At 38.2% G+C, this 22,689-nt stretch overlaps 1 protein-coding gene across 12 annotated transcripts in view; it reads right to left on the reverse strand.

Moving 5' to 3' along the window:
• The window catches only part of Nav3 (neuron navigator 3), a 788,263-nt gene that overhangs the window by 267,682 nt on the left and 497,892 nt on the right, over nt 1-22,689 (reverse strand). Inside the window, exon 1 of one of the 12 annotated variants that reach the window (XM_039079116.2) lies at nt 15,892-15,978. The exons of the other annotated variants lie outside the window; for them this stretch is intronic. Coding sequence (XP_038935044.1) covers nt 15,892-15,963 — 72 coding nt within the window. The 5' untranslated portion in view covers nt 15,964-15,978. Of the gene's footprint in view, nt 1-15,891; nt 15,979-22,689 lie in introns of those variants that run through there. 12 annotated transcript variants of the gene reach the window in all.

Genomic DNA, 22,689 nt, shown 5'->3' on the forward strand with positions numbered 1-22,689 from the left:
ACTCGTTGTTTTTGATAGCTGAGTAATATTCCATTGTGTAGATGTACCACATTTTCTGTATCCATTCCTCTGTTGAAGGGCATCTGGGTTCTTTCCATTTTCTGGCTATTATAAATAAGGCTGCGATGAACATAGTGGAGCACGTGTCTCTTTTATATGTTGAGGCATCTTTTGGGTATATGCCCAAGAGAGGTATAGCTGGATCCTCAGGCAGTTCAATGTCCAATTTTCTGAGGAACCTCCAGACTGATTTCCAGAATGGTTTTACCAGTCTGCAATCCCACCAACAATGGAGGAGTGTTCCTCTTTCTCCACAACCTCGCCAGCATCTGCTGTCACCTGAGTTTTTGATCTTAGCCAATCGCACTGGTGTGAGGTGAAATCTCAGGGTTGTTTTGATTTGCATTTCCCTTATGGCTAAAGATGTTGAACATTTCTTTAGGTGTTTCTCAGCCATTCGGCATTCCTCAGCTGTGAATTCTTTGTTTAGCTCTGAACCCCATTTTTTAATAGGATTATTTGTTTCCCTGCGGTCTAACTTCTTGAGTTCTTTGTATATTTTGGATATAAGGCCTCTATCTGTTGTAGGATTGGTAAAGATCTTTTCCCAATCTGTTGGTTGCCGTTTTGTCCTAACCACAGTGTCCTTTGCCTTACAGAAGCTTTGCAGTTTTATGAGATCCCATTTGTCGATTCTTGATCTTAGAGCATAAGCCATTGGTGTTTTGTTCAGGAAATTTTTTCCAGTGCCCATGTGTTCCAGATGCTTCCCTAGTTTTTCTTCTATTAGTTTGAGTGTGTCTGGTTTGATGTGGAGGTCCTTGATCCACTTGGACTTAAGCTTTGTACAGGGTGATAAGCATGGATCGATCTGCATTCTTCTACATGTTGCCCTCCAGTTGAACCAGCACCATTTGCTGAAAATGCTATCTTTTTTCCCTTGGATGGTTTTGGCTCCTTTGTCAAAAATCAAGTGACCATAGGTGTGTGGGTTCATTTCTGGGTCTTCAGTTCTATTCCATTGGTCTATCTGTCTGTCTCTGTACCAATACCATGCAGTTTTTATCACTATTGCTCTGTAATACTGCTTGAGTTCAGGGATAGTGATTCCCCCTGAAGTCCTTTTATTGTTGAGGATAGCTTTAGCTATCCTGGGTTTTTTGTTATTCCAGATGAATTTGCAAATTGTTCTGTCTAACTCTTTGAAGAATTGGATTGGTATTTTGATGGGGATTGCATTGAATCTGTAGATTGCTTTTGGTAAAATGGCCATTTTTACTATATTAATCCTGCCAATCCATGAGCATGGGAGATCTTTCCATCTTCTGAGGTCTTCTTCAATTTCTTTCCTCAGTGTCTTGAAGTTCTTATTGTACAGATCTTTTACTTGCTTGGTTAAAGTCACACCAAGGTACTTTATATTATTTGGGTCTATTATGAAGGGTGTCGTTTCCCTAATTTCTTTCTCGGCTTGTTTCTCTTTTGTATAGAGGAAGGCAACTGATTTATTTGAGTTAATTTTATACCCAGCCACTTTGCTGAAGTTGTTTATCAGCTTTAGTAGTTCTCTGGTGGAACTTTTGGGATCACTTAAATACACTATCATGTCATCTGCAAATAGTGATATTTTGACCTCTTCTTTTCCGATCTGTATCCCTTTGATCTCCTTTTGTTGTCTGATTGCTCTGGCTAGAACTTCAAGAACTATATTGAATAAGTAGGGAGAGAGTGGGCAGCCTTGTCTAGTCCCTGATTTTAGTGGGATTGCTTCAAGTTTCTCTCCATTTAGTTTAATGTTAGCAACTGGTTTGCTGTATATGGCTTTTACTATGTTTAGGTATGGGCCTTGAATTCCTATTCTTTCCAGGACTTTTATCATGAAGGGGTGTTGAATTTTGTCAAATGCTTTCTCAGCATCTAATGAAATGATCATGTGGTTCTGTTCTTTCAGTTAGTTTATATAATGGATCACGTTGATGGTTTTCCGTATATTAAACCATCCCTGCATGCCTGGGATGAAGCCTACTTAATCATGGTGGATGATTGTTTTGATGTGCTCTTGAATTCGGTTTGCCAGAATTTTATTGAGTATTTTTGCGTCGATATTCATAAGGGAAATTGGTCTGAAGTTCTCTTTCTTCATTGTGTCTTTGTGTGGTTTAGGTATAAGAGTAATTGTGGCTTCGTAGAAGGAATTCGGTAGGGCTCCATCTGTTTCAATTTTGTGGAATAGTTTGGATAATATTGGTATGAGGTCTTCTATGAAGGTTTGATAGAATTCTGCACTAAACCCATCTGGACCTGGGCTCTTTTTGGTTGGGAGACCTTTAATGACTGCTTCTATTTCCTTAGGAGTTATGGGGTTGTTTAACTGGTTTATCTGTTCCTGATTTAACTTCGATACCTGGTATCTGTCTAGGAAATTGTCCATTTCCTGAAGATTTTCAAATTTTGTTGAATATAGGTTTTTATAGTAAGATCTGATGATTTTTTGAATTTCCTCCGAATCTGTAGTTATGTCTCCCTTTTCATTTCTGATTTTGTTAATTTGGACACACTCTCTGTGTCCTCTCGTTAGTCTGGCTAAGGGTTTATCTATCTTGTTGATTTTCTCAAAGAACCAACTTTTGGTTCTGTTGATTCTTTCTATGTTCCTTTTTGTTTCTACTTGGTTGATTTCAGCTCTGAGTTTGATTATTTCCTGCCTTCTACTCCTCCTGGGTGTATTTGCTTCTTTTTGTTCTAGAGCTTTTAGGTGTGCTGTCAAGCTGCTGACATATGCTCTTTCCTGTTTCTTTCTGCAGGCACTCAGCGCTATGAGTTTTCCTCTTAGCACAGCTTTCATTGTGTCCCATAAGTTTGAGTATGTTGTATCTTCATTTTCATTAAATTCTAAAAAGTTTTTAATTTCTTTCTTTATTTCTTCCTTGACCAGGTTATCATTGAGTAGAGCATTGTTCAATTTCCACGTATATGTGGGCATTCTTCCCTTATTGTTATTGAAGACCAGTTTTAGGCCGTGGTGGTCCGATAGCACGCATGGGATTATTTCTATCTTTCTGTACCTGTTGAGGCCCGTTTTTTGACCAATTATATGGTCAATTTTGGAGAGAGTACCATGAGGAGCTGAGAAGAAGGTATATCCTTTTGCTTTAGGATAGAATGCTCTATAAATATCCGTTAAGTCCATTTGGCTCATGACTTCTCTTAGTCTGTCGACATCACTGTTTAATTTCTGTTTCCATGATCTGTCCATTGATGAGAGTGGGGTGTTGAAATCTCCCACTATTATTGTGTGAGGTGCAATGTGTGTTTTGAGCTTTAATAAGGTTTCTTTTACGTATGTAGGTGCCCTTGTATTTGGGGCATAGATATTTAGGATTGAGAGTTCATCTTGGTTGATTTTTCCTTTGATGAATATGAAGTGTCCTTCCTTATCTTTTTTGATGACTTTTAATTGAAAATTGATTTTATTTGATACTAGAATGGCTACTCCAGCTTGCTTCTTCTGACCATTTGCTTGGAAAGTTGTTTTCCAGCCTTTCACTCTGAGGTAGTGTCTGTCTTTGTCTCTGAGGTGTGTTTCCTGTAGGCAGCAGAATGCAGGGTCCTCGTTGCGTATCCAGTTTGTTAATCTATGTCTTTTTATTGGGGAGTTGAGGCCATTGATATTGAGAGATATTAAGGAATAGTGATTATTGCTTCCCGTTATATTCATATTTGGATGTGAGGTTATGTTTGTGTGCTTTCATTCTCTTTGTTTTGTTGCCAAGACGATTAGTTTCTTGCTTCTTCTAGGGTATAGCTTGCCTCCTTATGTTGGGCTTTACCATTTATTATCCTTTGTAGTGCTGGATTTGTAGAAAGATATTGTGTAAATTTGGTTTTGTCATGGAATATCTTGGTTTCTCCATCAATGTTAATTGAGAGTTTTGCTGGATACAGTAACCTGGGCTGGCATTTGTGTTCTCTTACGGTCTGTATAACATCAGTCCAGGATCTTCTGGCCTTCATAGTTTCTGGCGAGAAGTCTGGTGTGATTCTGATAGGTCTCCCTTTATATGTTACTTGACCTTTTTCCCTTACTGCTTTTAATATTCTTTCTTTATTTTGTGCGTTTGGTGTTTTGACAATTATGTGACGGGAGGTGTTTCTTTTCTGGTCCAATCTATTTGGAGTTCTGTAGGCTTCTTGTATGTCTATGGGTATCTCTTTTTTTAGGTTAGGGAAGTTTTCTTCTATGATTTTGTTGAAGATATTTACTGGTCCTTTGAGCTGGGAGTCTTCACTGTCTTCTATACCTATTATCCTTAGGTTTGATCTTCTCATTGAGTCCTGGATTTCCTGTATGTTTTGGACCAGTAGCTTTTTCCGCTTTACATTATCTTTGACAGTTGAGTCAATGATTTCTATGGAATCTTCTGCTCCTGAGATTCTCTCTTCCATCTCTTGTATTCTGTTGGTGAAGCTTGTATCTACAGCTCCTTGTCTCTTCTTTTGGTTTTCTATATCCAGGGTTGTTTCCATGTGTTCTTTCTTGATTGCTTCTATTTCCATTTTTAATTCCTTCAACTGTTTGATTGTGTTTTCCTGGAATTCTTTCAGGGATTTTTGCGATTCCTCTCTATAGGCTTCTACTTGTTTATTAATGTTTTCCTGTGTTTCCCTAAGTGTGTTCATGTCTTTCTTGAAGTCCTCCAGCATCATGATCAAATATGATTTTGAAACTAGATCTTGCTTTTCTGGTGTGTTTGGATATTCCATGTTTGTTTTGGTGGGAGAATTGGGCTCCGATGATGGCATGTAGTCTTGGTTTCTGTTGCTTGGGTTCCTGCGCTTGCCTCTCGCCATCAGATTATCTCTAGTGTTACTTTGTTCTGCTATTTCTGACAGTGGCTAGACTGTCCTATAAGCCTGTGTGTCAGGAGTGCTGTAGACCTGTTTTCCTCTCTTTCAGTCAGTTCTGGGGACAGAGTGTTCTGCTTTCGGGCGTGTAGTTTTTCCTCTCTACAGGTCTTCAGCTGTTCCTGTGGGCCTGTGTCTTGAGTTCACCAGGCAGCTTTCTTGCAGCAGAAAATTTGGTCTTACCTGTGGTCCCGAGGCTCAGGTTCGCTCGTGGGGTGCTGCCCAGGGGCTCTCTGCAGCGGCAGCAACCAGGAAGACCTGTGCCGCCCCTTCCGGGAGCTTCAGTGCACCAGGGTTCCAGATGGTCTTTGGCTTTTTCCTCTGGCGTCCGAGATGTGTGTGCAGGGAGCAGTCTCTTCTGGTTTCCCAGGCTTGTCTGCCTCTCTGAAGGTTTAGCTCTCCCTCCCACAGGATTTGGGTGCAGAGAACTGTTTATCCGGTCTGTTTCCTTCAGGGTCAGGCAGTGTCTCAGGCGCAGGGGTCCTGCCGCTCCCCCACAGGAGCCCAGAGGCCTTATACAGTTGCCTCTTGGGCCAGGGATGTGGGCAGGGGTGAGCAGTGTTGGTGGTCTCTTCCGCTCTGCAGCCTCAGGAGTGCCCACCTGACCAGGCGGTTGGGTCTCTCTCTCACCGGGTCTGGGAGCAGAGAGCTGCTGCGGGCCGGGATCCGCGGGTGTACATATTTTTTTTTATAATTGTATTATATAGCCCTAAATCTTAGTACCTTTGTTTCTTTGCATCTAACGAATAATGTATTTGGATCCATTTTGGTAGATGATGCCCATTTGGAAACCATTTCATGTAAAAAGCTTCCAAACACTTCCGTGAATCACAATGTATTTAGCCCACATGAAGTCATAAACCATATGTCAGTTCCAATACTTTGTTGAGACATATGTTCTTGGCTTTATACTCCATTTACAATATAGTCTTTTTAATATTTATGTTTATTATCCAATATGTAATTAGAAGTCTATGTGGAAACAGGCAACTTTGAATATAAATTGGTTTGGAACATCGTGCTGACGAATATGTAGCTTTTGACTGTTACTTCCAAACAATAGTCCGCTATGTTCTCAAGTAATGAGATGAGAAAACATTCTAAAACCGACAGCTAGCCACAAGTCTATAGCTTCTGCATAAGAATACTTTATTTCTGTATGTGACACAGAGGTAAATGTGAGAAGGAAGACGTGTCTCAGTTAATATTTTCTTGATCCTGCTTAATTTCACAGTATCACACTTGTGCCAAATATACTGGTAAATTTTTCATCACCAAAGATTCCATAGTCCTATGAGGTAGAAAACCGTGTCTTAGAGTTCTTAGAAAAGAACTAAGTCCCTTCAGCAAGAGCTATTCTGTAGAGCCGTGTGAACAAATATGTCAATCAGGCAGAGCCAGAGCCGATAGGCAGACTGCTATCTGGAAAGACAGAGAACTTAAAGATTTCAATTCAGATGTCAATGAGCTGGTCTGTGATTGGCAGTCAAGACTGCTCCATTAAAGAGGAGAGAGATAATGGAGTCTGGAAGCCTATGTGAAAGTGAAGGAAGACGGGGATAGGCCATGAACTGGTCAAGATGTTAAAAATAGGCAACTAGGGAGACATAAGAGAAGGCGGCCACTAAGCAGATAAACATCTAAAATCTAGGAATCATTTGTTTTCCTCAAGGTTATGTAAAGTTTGGTTGTTTCAATTCTAGCGAGTAAAAGTAGTTGCTATATTTCTAGTACTACCACCGATTTCCTCTGTAGCAGGCACTCATTTGAATCCTTCCAGGATTGTTCTCATGGGGTCATGTTTTTGTCCCATTCTCTTTCAACACAAATATCAAAAACTGGTCTAACTCTCAGAACTAACATGTCATGGAACTGGTGATTCTGACTCCGGTTACAAGGCTTACTCGGGCTTTGAACAATCTGTAGGTGTTTTCTAGATACTGTTTTGGTGTGTCATTCAGCCAGAAAAGCCAGGCTTGGCTTCTTACATGGATCGCACTGATTATAAACTCTGTTGAGAGCATTTACCTCACAGAAGAGTTTGTAATAATGGTTCAAAGGTCTCCCTGTTCTAAGAACAGTCTTCTGAATTTAGAAAAGCCATAGCACAGAATTGGAGCTAACTAGAAAAATTACTGGAACAGAACCTTGCTTGATGTTTCCTCTCTACGGTTCTCTTGGTCTCTGTCTCTGTCTCTCTCTCCCTGTCTCTCTCCCTGTATGTCTCTCTGTCTCTGTCTGTCTGCTGTCTGTCTGTCTGTTTGCCTCTCTCTCTCTCTCTCTCTCTCTCTCTCCACTTCTCATTCCTTGCATGGCTCTGTTTCTTGTATCTAATGTCTTTCATTTCACGCCTGCTTTTATTAGTCTTAATTCTTTTCTTATGGGTATCCAGGCCCTCTCTGCGGCAGATCCACCTGAATCCAAGTCTGATGTTGCAGACTTCCATCATCTGTTCCCATCTACACCTGTGTTCCAATGTTTTCACAGAGAAAGAAGGCAGGTGGCATAATTTCCACCAGGAATCTGTTTTATCTACCCAGAAGTTAATATTAAAATGAGGCTTACTGAAATATAAGAACATTTGAAACAAATATGAAAAGGGAAAATTAAACACCCTATATTTGAATGAATCCATAAGCTCATGTGGATTTTGTTTGTTTGTTTGGCTTGCTTTTTGTTTTTAGTATCTTTAAAGTTGGGGTTGTATTTTAATAGTCTTTTTAAAATGTACAGATCTTCCTCTCAAATATACAACTAGTTAAAGTAGTAGTATAAAATCTGAGGGGAGTTTCTTTTAAACAAACTAAATTGCCAATGATACAAAGCCATGGAAAAGAAAATCATTTTTACCTTGTTTACAATAGTAACAAATAAAAAGTGTTATGTGTTGTGGTTTCTTCCCAAAGCAACAGCTATAAATTGTAATAATGTCTTCATCTTAAGTCTAAAATTTCAGATTCCAGTTAGTACCAGGTTGCTGGAGATTAGTATAGCATTTTTAACACAGAGAAATAGCTCTGTGGAGTGTGTGAAATATTTTAAGAGCCCTCAAAGATGTCTGGACAGCACAGGTAGTACATGTTGTCTTAGTCATAGAGGACAGGAAAGGTGAGAATAAATTCATCCTTGACTTGTGTTCTGAGTATTATCCCTTTCATATCTCTTTTATACCTGGAATGGGTCTCCCTTAAATTAAAGCATCAGGATAGTATAAACATCATTGGAGATCATAAGTGCCAGCTCTCATGAAGATAAACTATATAAGGGAAATAGGAAAAGGCACAACAGATTCTCCATGAAATAACATTGATGCTAAGCCTAAGTCCAGTAGACTGAACATCTGGCACCAGTCCTGCTAGGAACCCAGATTTCTAATCATTAACCAAAAGAGGGGAACCTCTTCTCTGGGGGTTTATGCATCACAATTGAAACTGATTTAGAAAAGAAGTCAAAATGCAGACTCAATTTAAGGTGTGCCATAAGAGCATAATGTAAATAATAATAATAATAATAATAATAATAATAATAATAATAATAATTAGAGAATCTTAGAGAAGTCCTATGTAGCCAAGTTGGTGCCAATGTGAGGAGTTAGAATGAGCAGACTCCCGTTGAGCTGTACTTTCCACATCTGCCTTACGTGAACTTTTTCCTGCTGATATTCTTTGTGCTAAATCTCCTCTGTGTCCTGAAATTGCCTCGTTTTCTGTCCTCGCGAAGATGAAGTTGTGAGTGTAGAGTTACAGAGAGAATAATGATAAAGATAAAGACGCCAAGAATGCCCCTCATAAATAAACAGAGCAGCTGACACCAGCTCCATTTGTGTGGAAACTTTAATGGGATTTTAATTGAGAAGATACCGAATGAAAGGAAGATTGTTTCCTCTACTGAGGTCTATCTTCTAGGTTCAGGGGTGAGGGTATCAAAAGATGGTCAAGATATCAAAAGAGTAGCCAAGGGACTGTCCTATTATTAGACATCAGAAGAAACATTAGGGTAAAGAGAAGAAAAATGATTATTATGAATAAAAATTGAGTTGGTTACACAATAGGTTACTGGCAACTAGTGAATGAGTTGTATATTTTGAAAAGGCTCTTTAAACTCCTACTTCTTAACATTAAAAGTATCATTTTATGATGATTGGCAATCTTTCCTCTTCAAAATGAACATTACACCCTCCCCCACCAAACAAGCAACCACATCAGACTTCCCATGTCTGTCATGATGTACCCACCGCACTTCATGAGCCTATCTTTAGCTAACTTTCTTTTTACAAATAATAGTGACTTATCATTGGCCAGTTTTTATTTTCCACATGGATTTCCAGATCTGCCTTAGAATCCCCTAATCCTCCCTTCAGGTGGTTTAAAGGATGACGATCTCTACATAGTCTTCCTACTTTCCTGGCTGCAGTCTCCATTCCGTATCAGCCCTTCCACTCCACTTCTGCTACCTCAAATACTTCTGATCTATTGGACAACTGCCTAAATGTCTATTTTATTTATTTATATTAATAATTGTATTTGTTTACATTTCAAAGGATATCCCCCTTCCTGGTTACTCCTCCACAAACCCCCTAGTCCATCCCCTCTCCCCTTTGCATCCATGAGGGTGCTTCTCCAACTACTTACCCAATCCCACATCACCACTCTAGCATCCCCATAGGCTGGGGCATCGAGCCTCCACAAGGCCAAGGGCCTCCCTTCCCACTGATGCCAGATAAGGCCATCCTCTGCTATATATTCGGAGCCATGGATCCCTCCATGTATACTCTCTGGTTGGTGATTTAGTCTCTGAGAACTCTGGGAGATCTGGTTAGTTGATACTGTTGTTCTTCCTATGAGGCTGCAATCCCCTTCAGCTCCTTCAGTCTTTCCCCTGACTTCTCCATTGGGGTCCCTGGGCTCAGTCTGATGGTTGGCTGTTTTCAATTTGTACTTTTCCTTAGACCACCATTTGTCAACCTATGCACCATGGCACCTTTAGGGTTCAAAAACCCCATCACAGGGATGCAGAGTAGATATCCTGCATATCAAATATTTATTATACAATTCATAAAAGTAGCAAAATGACAGTTATGAAGTAGCAACAAAATTAATTTACAGTTGGAGGTCACCACAACATGAGGGACTGCAATAAAGGGTCCCAGCATTAGGAAGGTTGAGAAACAATGGCTTAGAGAATGTGTCAACTGAAATGCCTTTAAATGGTTTTTAGGCATCACTGATCCTGTCATTAGTAAATATATTGTGGAAATTTTTTTTGCAATTCTAGATTCAAATATTCATTCGAGATACCTGCTTGATCTCTGAAAACATTCTCAAATAGTATTTATTTCCAACTTTGGGGTGCTAATGCTTATATCTGTTAAATCGGGTCCTACACTCTTCTTCGTCTCCTTTCTTGGCATCTCTATCCTTCCAACCAGTTGAGCTACAGTCTTGGTGTCCTCGTCGACTGCTTTCTTTTTGTATTCTACATATGCTCTGTCAGCAAATCGAAAACATGTGTCAGCTTACATTTAATATGTTTTTATAAAGCTCACTTTGGCTGAACAGAAACTAGACTGAGTGGAAGCAGGGAAATAGGAAGCTATCAATATAATCTAAGGGAGAAATTTTGGTGGTTTGGATGCAGATGATAGTAGTGGGAGTGGAGAGAAGTAGAAGGATATTGGTCATATAAAGTCAGCAAAGTAGACAGTTTATCATCTATAATAAACCTCTCTAGGTTCTCCAAGATTTAGATGATTATAAACTTTTCAGGGGATTAAAAATCCAAATTAATTCTGACAGACAATAAAATTCATTGTTACATTTGGGATGCAAGGCAAGGAACCAGTACTAAAAGGACCTTTAAATATAACACACATACAAACACACACACACACACACACACACACACACACACGTGCGTGCACGTGCGCATGCATGCATGCATGCATACACACATGCATGCACACACATATGCATATGTACACGCACAGGCACACACATACACACAAACACATGTGTGTGCGCACACACACATATGCACTCGCACACTCACAAACACATGTGCGCGCACACACACATCAGAGAGGACAGGAGATGGAGAAGTTAAGGGAAACAGAGGGAAGCAGACAGAGAGCTGTTTGATGAATGGATAACCGAGCACATTTATTTCCTCCTTAAAATTGTTTACTGAAATTTTTTACTTAAATTTGAGACAGTCGGGTTGGGGATTTAGCTCAGTGGTAGAGCGCTTGCCTAGGAAGCGCAAGGCCCTGGGTTCGGTCCCCAGCTCCGAAAAAAAGAACCAAAAAAAAAATTTGAGACAGTCCATTCATCAAGATTCTCAGAAAAAGAAAGGAAGGAAGGCAAAAAAGGAAACAAAATAAACAAAGCAAAGCCCATGAGCTTATTTTAATTTTGGTGTACTGTTAATTGTCACATATGTTCCTCCTATTATAAACATTGTTCAAAGCCTTCATTTGATATCCTGTTCTATTATATTATAAAAGTAGTGCATGTGTATTACCTGTGCTACATACACTTACAGTGAACTCCCAGGTTCACAGTTACTGTGTTTTATGAACTTTCAAGTTGACAAACCAGAAAGTGGAACAGTGGTGACCCACCTCTGGAAATAGATAGCTTAGTATACAAGAAGGTATGATAAACTTTATGATATAAATGTAGCCTTACCATGTTGCTTAATTCACTGACTTGCTTAAATTGATATTTTTACATTTTTAAAAGAGTTGTAACTAATATAAAAATAGAAGAAAGTATTTTCCCTTTTATTATGACATTCAGATCAAAAGAACTAAGCAGCCATAAAAGATCACAATATAATTAAATCCACTTTCAGTGGTTATATATCATAATTGATGCTTTCATATGAGCCTTCTTATGGGAAGGAGTAGGAGATATTTCTCCGCTTTTCATCAGATTGATGTGTTTTGTTTAAAAGGGAGTATCGATAAGTGTTCCCAGACAAGACCTGGCAGAAAAAGACAGAGAGTCTCAGTCTCTCTCTTCCTCCCCCCACTCTCTCTGTGTAGCAGGAGTAATAGAGGGTGAAGTGGCATGGAAGGAGAGCATGTCCCAAACAAAACCAGGATGCCTACTAAGAGATCAATTTGTAATAGAAATACAAAACTTCCTGTATGTGTAAGTATATGTGTATGTGTATAACTTTATATATACATATACACATATATACATGTATACATACACACATGTACACACACATGCATATACACACATACATGTATGCATATATACATATTAACATATAGAAATATACATACATATACATACATGTATACATATACACATACATTTATACATGCATACATGCATATATGCATATATACATGCATACACACATACACACATACATGCATACACACATGTATACATATTTACATATACACATACGAATATGTGCATATACATATGTATACATATATATAGCTCTGGAATGAAGGTTTATATTGATAGGAATTTTAGATAACATTAACAATGTAAAATAAAAGCTCTTACAAGAGAACATTCTAGCAAAATACTTCCCTTCTATATGCTAAGGACTAAAAAAAAAAAGGCGGTATGTCTTTTCTTACATTTTACATGAATGCCATATAATGGTTTTTCAAAAAATTTGAAAGCTTCAATCGTCTACAATTCTATATTCTATGCTCATCATTTCCCCAGAATTCCCTCTCTGTGCCATTGTCTTCTGAGCCTGCTTTAACAAGATAAGCTGGCCGACAACTTGCAATTCTATGGGCTTTACATCCTTAAGAGTTCCTGCTCCCCCTGTTCAGTCCATTGTTTCTGTTTTCCTCCTAGACTTAAACAAACCTGAAGGGTGAACTTTGACAACACAGATTCTAATGAGATTTTTACTGCTTGCTTTATCTCCTCTTCTGTCAGAATGTACCACCCTGTCTCTCTTCTCCAGTGAACCACGGGTTACTAATATACTAGTCAGTTATCCCTCCCCAACTGGGGCATTTGATGGCATGAAACAGTAACACAGGAGAAACAGCTGTGAGAATAAAAGTAGAACTTTGGACCAACTCTTCCAAACATGCTTTGTTGGGCATATACAATGTTTTAAAATGTCTAGACATTTTAGAGCAGTGGTTCTGAACCTGTGGGTCATGGCCATTTGAAAATATATTTTTCCAGTGGTCTTGGGAACTAAGATACCACTCAGGAGCAAAGTTACAGATATCAAGGAGCAACAAAAATACATTCATAGATGGGAGTTCCTATGATTGCCAGAAATGTGTATTTTTCAATATTTATAAACCATAGATTGAGTACCACTGTTTTAGAGAATTAAAATATTTCATGTGAAGTTCCAAATTTTTGTATACTTCTTTAGAACAGGAAAATCTATGAGGTTGAAACTTTGCAAGCCAGTACTGACTTGGCTCTCTTGACCCAGTCAACCAGCTCTACTCTCTTCTTTTCCTCACTGCTCTTCAAGACAAGAATCTTCCCTGATTTTGCAACTTTTGTGCAGACACTGGAGATTTCTTCCTGAAATTACTGTCTGTAGATGGTATTGGTCAAAATGATGAAGTCTCGAGGCTTTTTTCCATTCTAATTAAACCTCTAATAACTTTGCTATCATAAGATTGTTTTCCAATGACACATGACTGCAGCCTTTATATTAAAATGATCTATCTTTTGAAATAAGAGTTAACGCAACATAACGGATGCCAGGTTTTTTTTCTAACCTTTTTAGTGACATCTAAACTTTACTCTGATTCTTATATCAGGGAAAGAAACCTTCTCCCCAGGTTCTGCTCCTAACTGCCATGCTTAAAGAACAGTGACAACATCATCTGGTTAATCAAGCGGAAAAATATCTGGGGATTTCCTGGGAAAACTTCCAACACCAGCAACTAAAAGCTAACTGCAGCAGTGTCTGTGAGTTGAGAGGTATGGAGGAGCTGAAGGGCTTTGCAACCCACAGGAAGAACAATATCAACCAACCAAACCCTCCAGAGCTCCCAGGGACTAAACCACCAACCAATGAGTACACATGGAGGGATCCATGGCTCCAGCTGCAGATGTAGCAGAGGATGGCCTTATATGACATCAATGGGAGGGGAGGTTCTTGGTCTTGTGGAGGCTTTATGTAGGGGAATGCCAGGGTGGTGATGCAGGAGTGCATGGGTGGGTGTGGGAGCACCCTCATAGAGGCAGGGGGAAGGGGAATGGAATAGGGGGTTTGCAGAGAGGAAACCAGGAAGGGGGCAACATTTGAAATATAAGCAATTAAAGTAAGCAGTAAAAATAAATTAATAAAATAAAAATAAAGGTATGGAGGATACTGAGGTTCTGGGCCACAAGTCAATCAGATTGTGCATTTTAGAAGGGAATCCAGGATAGGACACTGAATGGGGAGGAAGTAGAACCACACACGGGTAAAAGGAACTCAGCCCGGGCCACTCCTAGTGTTTTCTGCTCATGATGGGTACTGACCGGTGTCAGGTTCTCTTTAGCTGCATTAACATAACTGCAAGAAGGAATCAGATGTGCTTTGTATTTTAATGCCAAAAATTAGAAATGTCTTAAAGGCAAGAATGAGGTCTCTTCAACCGCAGCTAGGCCTTACTTAATACACAAGTTATTTTTCCCATCGAATTCTGTTAATTAAACATAGTATCATTATAATGATGAGTATATAAATACAACCTAAAACTTGCTGAGTCCATGTAGTGTTTTTTAATAGTTACATGTTTTAGGGCTGACTACTTAAACAATGTGGACAATAACCAACATTTATTTAAACTGGTCTATCTTACTTTTAAATTGGACAAATTGGATTCTCTCTAGTAGATACAATATCCGTCTTTGGGAACTACAATTCATCTCGAACATACGCACTGTAATATTGCAGACTTTGCTTCCTTAACTTTCCTATTTACTATTTGTGTATGGGTGTTCACCCTGAAAGGTCTGTTACATGGCTGGTGTCGTGGAGGCCATTATACAATGCCCAACCCCATACAGACAGTTGTGAGTCACTATGTGGGAACTGAACTCGGGTCCTCAATAGAGGCAGCCTAAACACTGAACTATCGAGCCCCAACACTATGGGCTTTGGCTGGGTCCTCTTAACAATCTCAATTGCTCTTTTAAATTCCTATGCAGTAGCTGAAAAATTCTATCAGAACCGCAAGTGCTCAAGGAAGTCTCCACTTAGCAAAAGTGCTGCTCTAGAAGCAGACAACAACAATGCGCTGTGTGCTATGAGCTGTAGCTCGTCATGTCTCACTTCTGAACTTATTGATGATATCAGTCTCCTTTCTGGTGTCACCATGCCCCTGTGCATTCTGTTTTATATACTAAACCTATTGCTGTACCATATAATGGAAAACCCCGCAATCTGGAAAACGAGGCTTGTAACTGTATTAGAATCTAAACCAGTATTCCTCACAAGGGTACATCCAGGAAGATAACAGTTCCTATCATTCATTAATAGTGAGCGATTATTATGAAAATCAAGCTATAGGTGTCAATATTTCCTTACTAATTTAGTTAGTTGTTCAATTTAGTAGGTAGTACAATGCTACCGTTTTCTCTCTCGCTATTGATTACTCATACGTGAGCTAGGGGTGTGTGTGTGTGTGTGTGTGTGTGTGTGTGTGTGTGTAGTTGAGAGAGAGAGAGAGAGAGAGAGAGAGAGAGAGAGAGAGAGAGAGAGAGGTATGTGAATGTGCAAGTTCACATACACAGGCATCAAGGTAAGTGCAGAATTCAGGAGGCTTCCTCTAATGCTTTCTGCCTCTTGCCTCTGAGAGGAGATCCAACACTGAACTAATAGGTCACCTTTTCCTGCTAGGCTAAAAAAAGCATTGCAAGCAAGCTCCTGGGATCTGTCTTTCCCTGTCTCCCAGAGCCAGTCACTGATGACATGGCTAGCTACATCTGGCAGTTTCATAGTGGTGCTGGGGTCTTGAACTCAGGTCCCCATACTTACACATCTTTGTCCATAACTCAAGTAACTCTCATCACTAGGGTTATGAGAAAGAACGGTGAGGTGTCTCCACATTTCAGAGGCTTCTGGCAGATGAACAGATCATCCATCACCCCTAAGAGGAATAGAGCTGAGAGAACGGAGAATGAGTGACTCAGAGTCAGCAGGTAGAACTAGAGATGTGAACAAGGGAGCCAAGCACTCAAGATTAGCATTTCTTCTCTGGAAGGCAAGACAATGAGAGAGGAGTGTGGTAAGTGGTAGGGCTTCACAGCCACATCCAGGGAGACTGTTGCTGAGATCATGCACAAGACTGGAGGCTCCAGTTTCACTGGCAAGTGTTCGGTAAATTGTTAGTTCTGTTTGTGATTTATATGACACAATATATTACATTAAGTCATTTTAACTTAGGTAGTTACTGATTCAAAAAAGTATGTTATAAGCCGCAAATAGGAGGACTGGAAATTTGCTAAAGTGTCTGGAAAAAAAGTCTAGGCTCAAGAAGAGAAACACGATGATCATTGGCTACAACAGACTATGTCCATTTATCTACCAAAAAATGTAAGAATGGGGATATAAAAAGCAAGTCATTTTATAGACTATATTGAGTTCCAAACAGTGCAAAAACAATGTCAAACACAGTAAAATTGTACTGAATCACAACCTGTATACAAATGTCCACTCGCTGAAAGCATTGGGAAAATATACATTTGACTTGCATTATTTTGGTGCGATCCACTCACTAACATTTTAGAAGGCAAACAACAGAGAATACCAATGTATCCTGACAAATGTTACATCAACAAGGAGTCCTACTTAAGAAAGGTGATAACCTTGCCTAAGAGAAGGAAAGGTGGAAAATATCCCTACTACTCATAGGCTGTCTTGGAGAGCTATCTCAAGTCTAAATCATTTACCATATTGGACTATTGGGTAAGATCCTTTCCTTTAAAACAACCTTATAAAAATTATGGATTGGAAGCTCTTTTCAGGAGATCTTAGGAGGTTTTCAGCCAAGCTTACAAAAGACTGTAAAATACATTTTTAATATATCCAATTGACACTTATTATACAGTACCTACTTTGAAAGAAGTTGTCTACACACTTTAAATTCTAGTTTTATATTGACACTTATGGAGTCTCTTCTCATTCAAAATGAAGCAGTCCCAGTATCACATGAGACACTTTATAAATCGCAAACAAACCAAATATGTGTGTGTGTGTGTGTGTGTGTGTGTGTGTATGTGTGTGTCTGTGTGTGTGCATGTGTGTGTATATATATAAATTTATTTACATATATATATATATATATATATATATAAATTAAGTACAATATAAACATGTTCTTTACAGCACAAGCTAGGGCAAACTGGACATTGAGCAGATGCATACTAGCGCATGGAATCTGTACTTAGCATGTAGTCTTCCTTCATACTCTAAATAAATAAGAGTAGATTTCAAGTAGCTAAAACCGAGGCAGTTCATTCATCAAATAAACTCATTGGGAGCCGATAACTACTCTGATTTGATTAGACATGACTAGAATAAGTTTACAGAACAAAACCTTATGATACTAGTGAAAAGTGTACCTCAATGCGGAGTACCAATTTCTAAGACTTGCTTTCCTTCCTTTTATCACTTCTTGGCTTTAGCTTCAGTTTCAAGTTCTGGTAGCCATGGGAAAGGAATAGTAGCAACTCAATGTATTTATGCACAGACGATTTATAATAGCTATTCATGTATGTCTTGGAAAAGGTTGTAGATGCCTAGGAGCTAGATGATAACTGACGTTTTCTTATGTCAGTCTGCGAAGCAGCATACCATTCTTCCCTAAATACATGAATCTTACCTAGATGTAATATTCAGAAAACCTCAAAGTCATCACTCAACCTAGAAATCGAATAGCACTAATTCTCACTGAAGTACATGCTCGTAAAGATAATGTTCCCTTATGTTGAGCTTGAAATAACATGAGTTCAGCATGACATAAGTTGAGTTTAATATGAATAAAGGCAGATCCAAAGAACGTTCGCTGAGCAGCAATTGAAATAATCTAGGTTATTGATATGCTTGTATCTTCCATGAATGTCTAGCATTTCAGTAAATCAACATCTATTACTCAAGTTTTTCTTTAAAGTGAAAGACTCACACACACACACACACACACAGAGAGAGAGAGAGAGAGAGAGAGAGAGAGAGAGAGAGAGAGAGAGAGAGATATCGTATTATGTAATGTAACAATATTGGTATATGTATTCAAGAAGCTGAGAAACCTCCAGATTGGTGAAACTCTCTAACCTCATCTATGAACGAGGACCCAGAACTTGAAGCACTAGAATTACCAGTTGCAGACAACGTACAAAAGATGAAAACCTCAGATCAAGCAGTCAGGCAGATAGTCTCTGCTTAATTTTGAGTTTTCTTTGGAAAGTTATCCTTCAGTATTTCCTACCATCCACAAGGGGTAGGGTTTAGTCAGTCTACTAATTCAAACAGTAATTTCCTTCAGGCATACCTTTATATACACAGCCAGAATAGTGTGGTGTTAAAAATCCCCTGATATACAAGAAACGGTGTGGAAGGGGGCAAAACACTCATTAAGCCATACATATTTTGGATGTCTTTTTTTGCTAATGGGAAAAACACAGGGACGTTTAGAAGAGCTGGAAATTATTCCAAGGGTCACTTGGAATGCCCTGAAGTTTATGTTGAAGAAATTTGTCCATAGATCCACCGAGAAGACACAGGAGCCTGTCCTGAGCACCGAAAATATAAAATCAGAACATTGGCCATATCCCATGTGTACATATATACTCCACACCTCTGAGGGAACAAACATTAAATCTTGTTAATCTCTAAAATATTCAGGGTTCATTCAATTCATATTCCAAACAGTATGCTTAACACATCATTATCCATCAGGGTAAACCTTAAACTCTTAAGACACATCAGACAACTCAACCAGGAATTACGTGCAATTCGGACACAAGAGCTAGGAGTCATGCCTTCTTTAATTAGACATGTAGCAAATCACTGTGCAAAACTGTCAGCTCTTCCAGAGACTGAACAGAAAAATACACTGAAATAATGTGTCTAAGTCCTTGGCAAAGCTAAGGGTGAATTTATATCTAATTATATCACCCTATGCAACACCTCAGAGAACGCATGGTCAGGAAGCAGCCAGGAATTAATGAGCAAAGAAAACTAATACAATGATATTTGTGTCTTAGTGTGATTTACTCTAAGGTTTATTACTTAATTAAAATCATAGGTTCCAAAAGGTTTCATTCACCTTTCAACTCTCTTTTAGCTAGTTGGAAAATGAGATAATTGAAGTATAATTAATATTTTTAAAACATAGTGACACCAATTAATTGTTTTGTTGAACATTGCTTCTACCCTTAAAATATTTTCCTGGCCTTAACTGTTTTGGTAAAAGGCAATATTTTTCTCTTAACTTTTCTTATTTATTTTCAGATAAATTAATTTCATGTAGTAAATTAACCTAAAACTCTAAAATGATAAATTTTGATTGCAGAAAAATTAGTTAAGGATAAAATAAAATATGCTAAAAGGAGAGTGGGTCAGAAGTTGTGTGCACCAGACTCTGACTTCAATCCTCATCACCACACAGGTGTACACACACACACACACACACACACACACACACACACATACACATATATATGCACACACAATTCCTTAGTGAATATACCTAAGTGAGTCTTAAAACATGAAGAGGGGATGATTAACAATATTATCAACTCATCTTTCACTAATTATTATTGAATTTCTTTTATCTTGAGTATGTTGATAAACGCTAATCTTGTCTGAGTGAAGCAAGTGATCATAGAGCTTGTAATGCCATAGAGTCATACAGCATCTTATAGTCAAATGAATCTGTACAATTTTTGATTTTAAACAACTGTGGACCTAAATGCTCCAAGTCAAATGTTTATATGGACATTGATTCTGAAGTTACTAAATAAGACAAAGATTACTTATAATATATTCTAAACCCCTCATGTTTCCTATATAGCATAAGACACATAGCTTGTAATACACAGCATATATATATACTATATACATATCAATAAATACAATATCTGTTCCATATATATATATACAAACACATGTGTGTATATATATATGTATATATATATGTATATATGTGTGTGTGTATACACTATGTGGTATATGGTACATGTGTATATGTGGTATGTGGCATACATACACACACACACACCATATATATATATATATATATATATATAAATCAATTAAGGTATTTTCTTCTTCTTACATATAATCACCAAAGAGAATTACTGAGTGTAGTTATTTATGGACAGAATTCTCCAGAGCCTTAAATTATCTTCTAGATCCCCATATTATTCCCACACTGGCCTCTATAATTGAATTTCTTCAAAGAGTTTACGTATGGTGGGACACCATTCCTCTATTTTCCAGAAAAAGTTGTTGTCTAAGGAAAAACCAATGTTTGTATCACACCTACACCTAGAAACTAATACATGTTTGGTTAAAGCATATAAAATTTCTGTTATGGTCCATTATTCTCTAGAAAGATGCTTCTTTCTCCAAGAACTTGGAACCTATTCTATGCTGTGTGCACACAATGGAAAAATCTCATACAAAGCCATTTTTGACTACAGTGACTAAATCAAATGATAGAGCTATAAATTATGGTCAAAGGCAGCACCAATTTGGAACCACAATTACACAGATCATCTCAGAGGCCACTTATAATACACTGCTAGGCACTAGGTATTTATTAAGAAGAAATGTGTTAAAGTATCTTCAAATACAGAAAAATGGGGGAAATGCTGTCAAATGCACATCAGATTTAGGGACATCATATTTCAAAGACATGTATCAGTGGAAAAAAATGAGAAATGCATGCAAGAAGAGCTTAATAGGGGAGTCTATTGAGTTAGAATCAACATATGTAATTCATATTAAAGACCAACAAGAGACAATCTCACATCAAATTTTGACAGGGGCCAGCCCTATAGTGAATGAGTTCCAGAGAGCATGGACGGAGCAGACGAGGGGAAGGTTGAGTCAGACACCAAGACTGTGATGCCTTTGCAGTCTGACTAGCAATCAGAAACTTTATTTATACAGATTCAAATTTCTCAAGCAGTAGCTGAAGACCACTTGAAAAGCAGTAGACAGTGTAGGGATAGTTGCCCATTAATAAGATACCTTTACCTCACTCCTTTCTCTAACTCCTCCATTGGAGACCCCGTTCTCAGTTCAATGGTTGACTGCGAGCGTTTGTCTCTGTTATGCTCTGGCAGAGCCTCTCAGGAGACAGCCACATCAGGCTCCTGTGAGCAAGCACCTCTTGGCGTCCCCAATAGTGACTGGGTTTGGTGACTGCATTTGGGATGGATCACCATATGTGACAGTCTCTGGATAGCCTTTCTGCCAGTCTCTGCTCCACACTTTGTCTCCATATTCCTCCTGTGAATATTTTGTTCCCCCTTCTAGAAGGACTGAAGCATCCACACTCTGGTTTTCCTTTTCCTTGAGCTTCATGTGGTCTATAAATTATATCTTGTGTATTCCTTTAGAAATTAAAGATCACGATAATGTTGAAACTAGGGAAAAGATACCAGATGAGAGGAATGATAAAAACTATTTAAGGTGTAAAGTAGGTAGGACATGATGACTGCTTGATTTCAAAAATAAAGGAAATTTAACTACCTGTATGTTAAACAGTAATGATTTTTACAGGGAAGAGGAATGTCAATTATTTGCTTAAAAATATTACTTAGTGGAAATATTTAGATCACCCCAATACCAAGGCATGTGAGAAATCAAACTGAATTCTATGTAAGAGTTACTTAGGATTAAAGATAATCTTCAGCAACAAATTGACTAGAAATGCAAATAGACTATTTTGCCTTAGAAATATGGGAACTCCAGCTTAAGGTAAGAGACGCTACTAAATAGAGAAACCCAGTCCAGGAAATAGGTAGAGGAACTGAGAATAGATACTAGAAATCTTTTTTGGTATGAAATTAGAGATCTTTTTTAAAAACTATGTTATTTTATTAAAAATAGCTTGTCTGGGGCTCTCACACCTGTGGTTTGTAACAGATGCATATAAACTAGCAATGCTACTTTCATTTTGATGTTTTATTGTAGCACACGCCCAGAATCATATATGAAATACTAAAACTACACTAGGTACACTTTTGTATGCTGCTATATTTTCTTCTTTTCTTTTTCAAGAAAACATGAGACAAAATACTCAGTTAACATAAAGAAAAATAAAACATTAAACAGCAGAATAATCTTTGGCAAAGGACCTACTCTTCTTAGATTTCAGACTGGGCACATGCAATGTTAGACAACTGATTTTTAAGAACCTCTGAGTTTGGTCTCGAATAAATGGGAAAATTAATCACATATCAGCAAAATAAAACTGAATCATTTGCCCTAGCTTATATACGCATAATAGTATCTCTAGAAAGGGAAAAGAAAGACTTCAAATTCTTTACCTTAAATAAACGACCAACATTTTGAAATGATATTTTTAATGAAAGGGAAGATTCTAGAATTGATCCAGCTATCCCTGTCAGCTTCCTCATCCCTTGCCATACGTTATAGGTAACATAATTCCTATAAATAAATCTTTCTTTTGTCTCTAAGGTGTTATTAAATTAGCAATAAACTGAGAATTATTGAAATAAAGAAATAACTAGGGCTTATTTTTAGCAATGATTGGCATTGCCTCTGTGTTTCAGATTAAAAAATACCTCCTTGTTATGTGGC

Source organism: Rattus norvegicus, chromosome 7 (assembly GCF_036323735.1).
Source record: "Rattus norvegicus strain BN/NHsdMcwi chromosome 7, GRCr8, whole genome shotgun sequence".
NCBI lineage: Eukaryota > Metazoa > Chordata > Mammalia > Rodentia > Muridae > Rattus > Rattus norvegicus.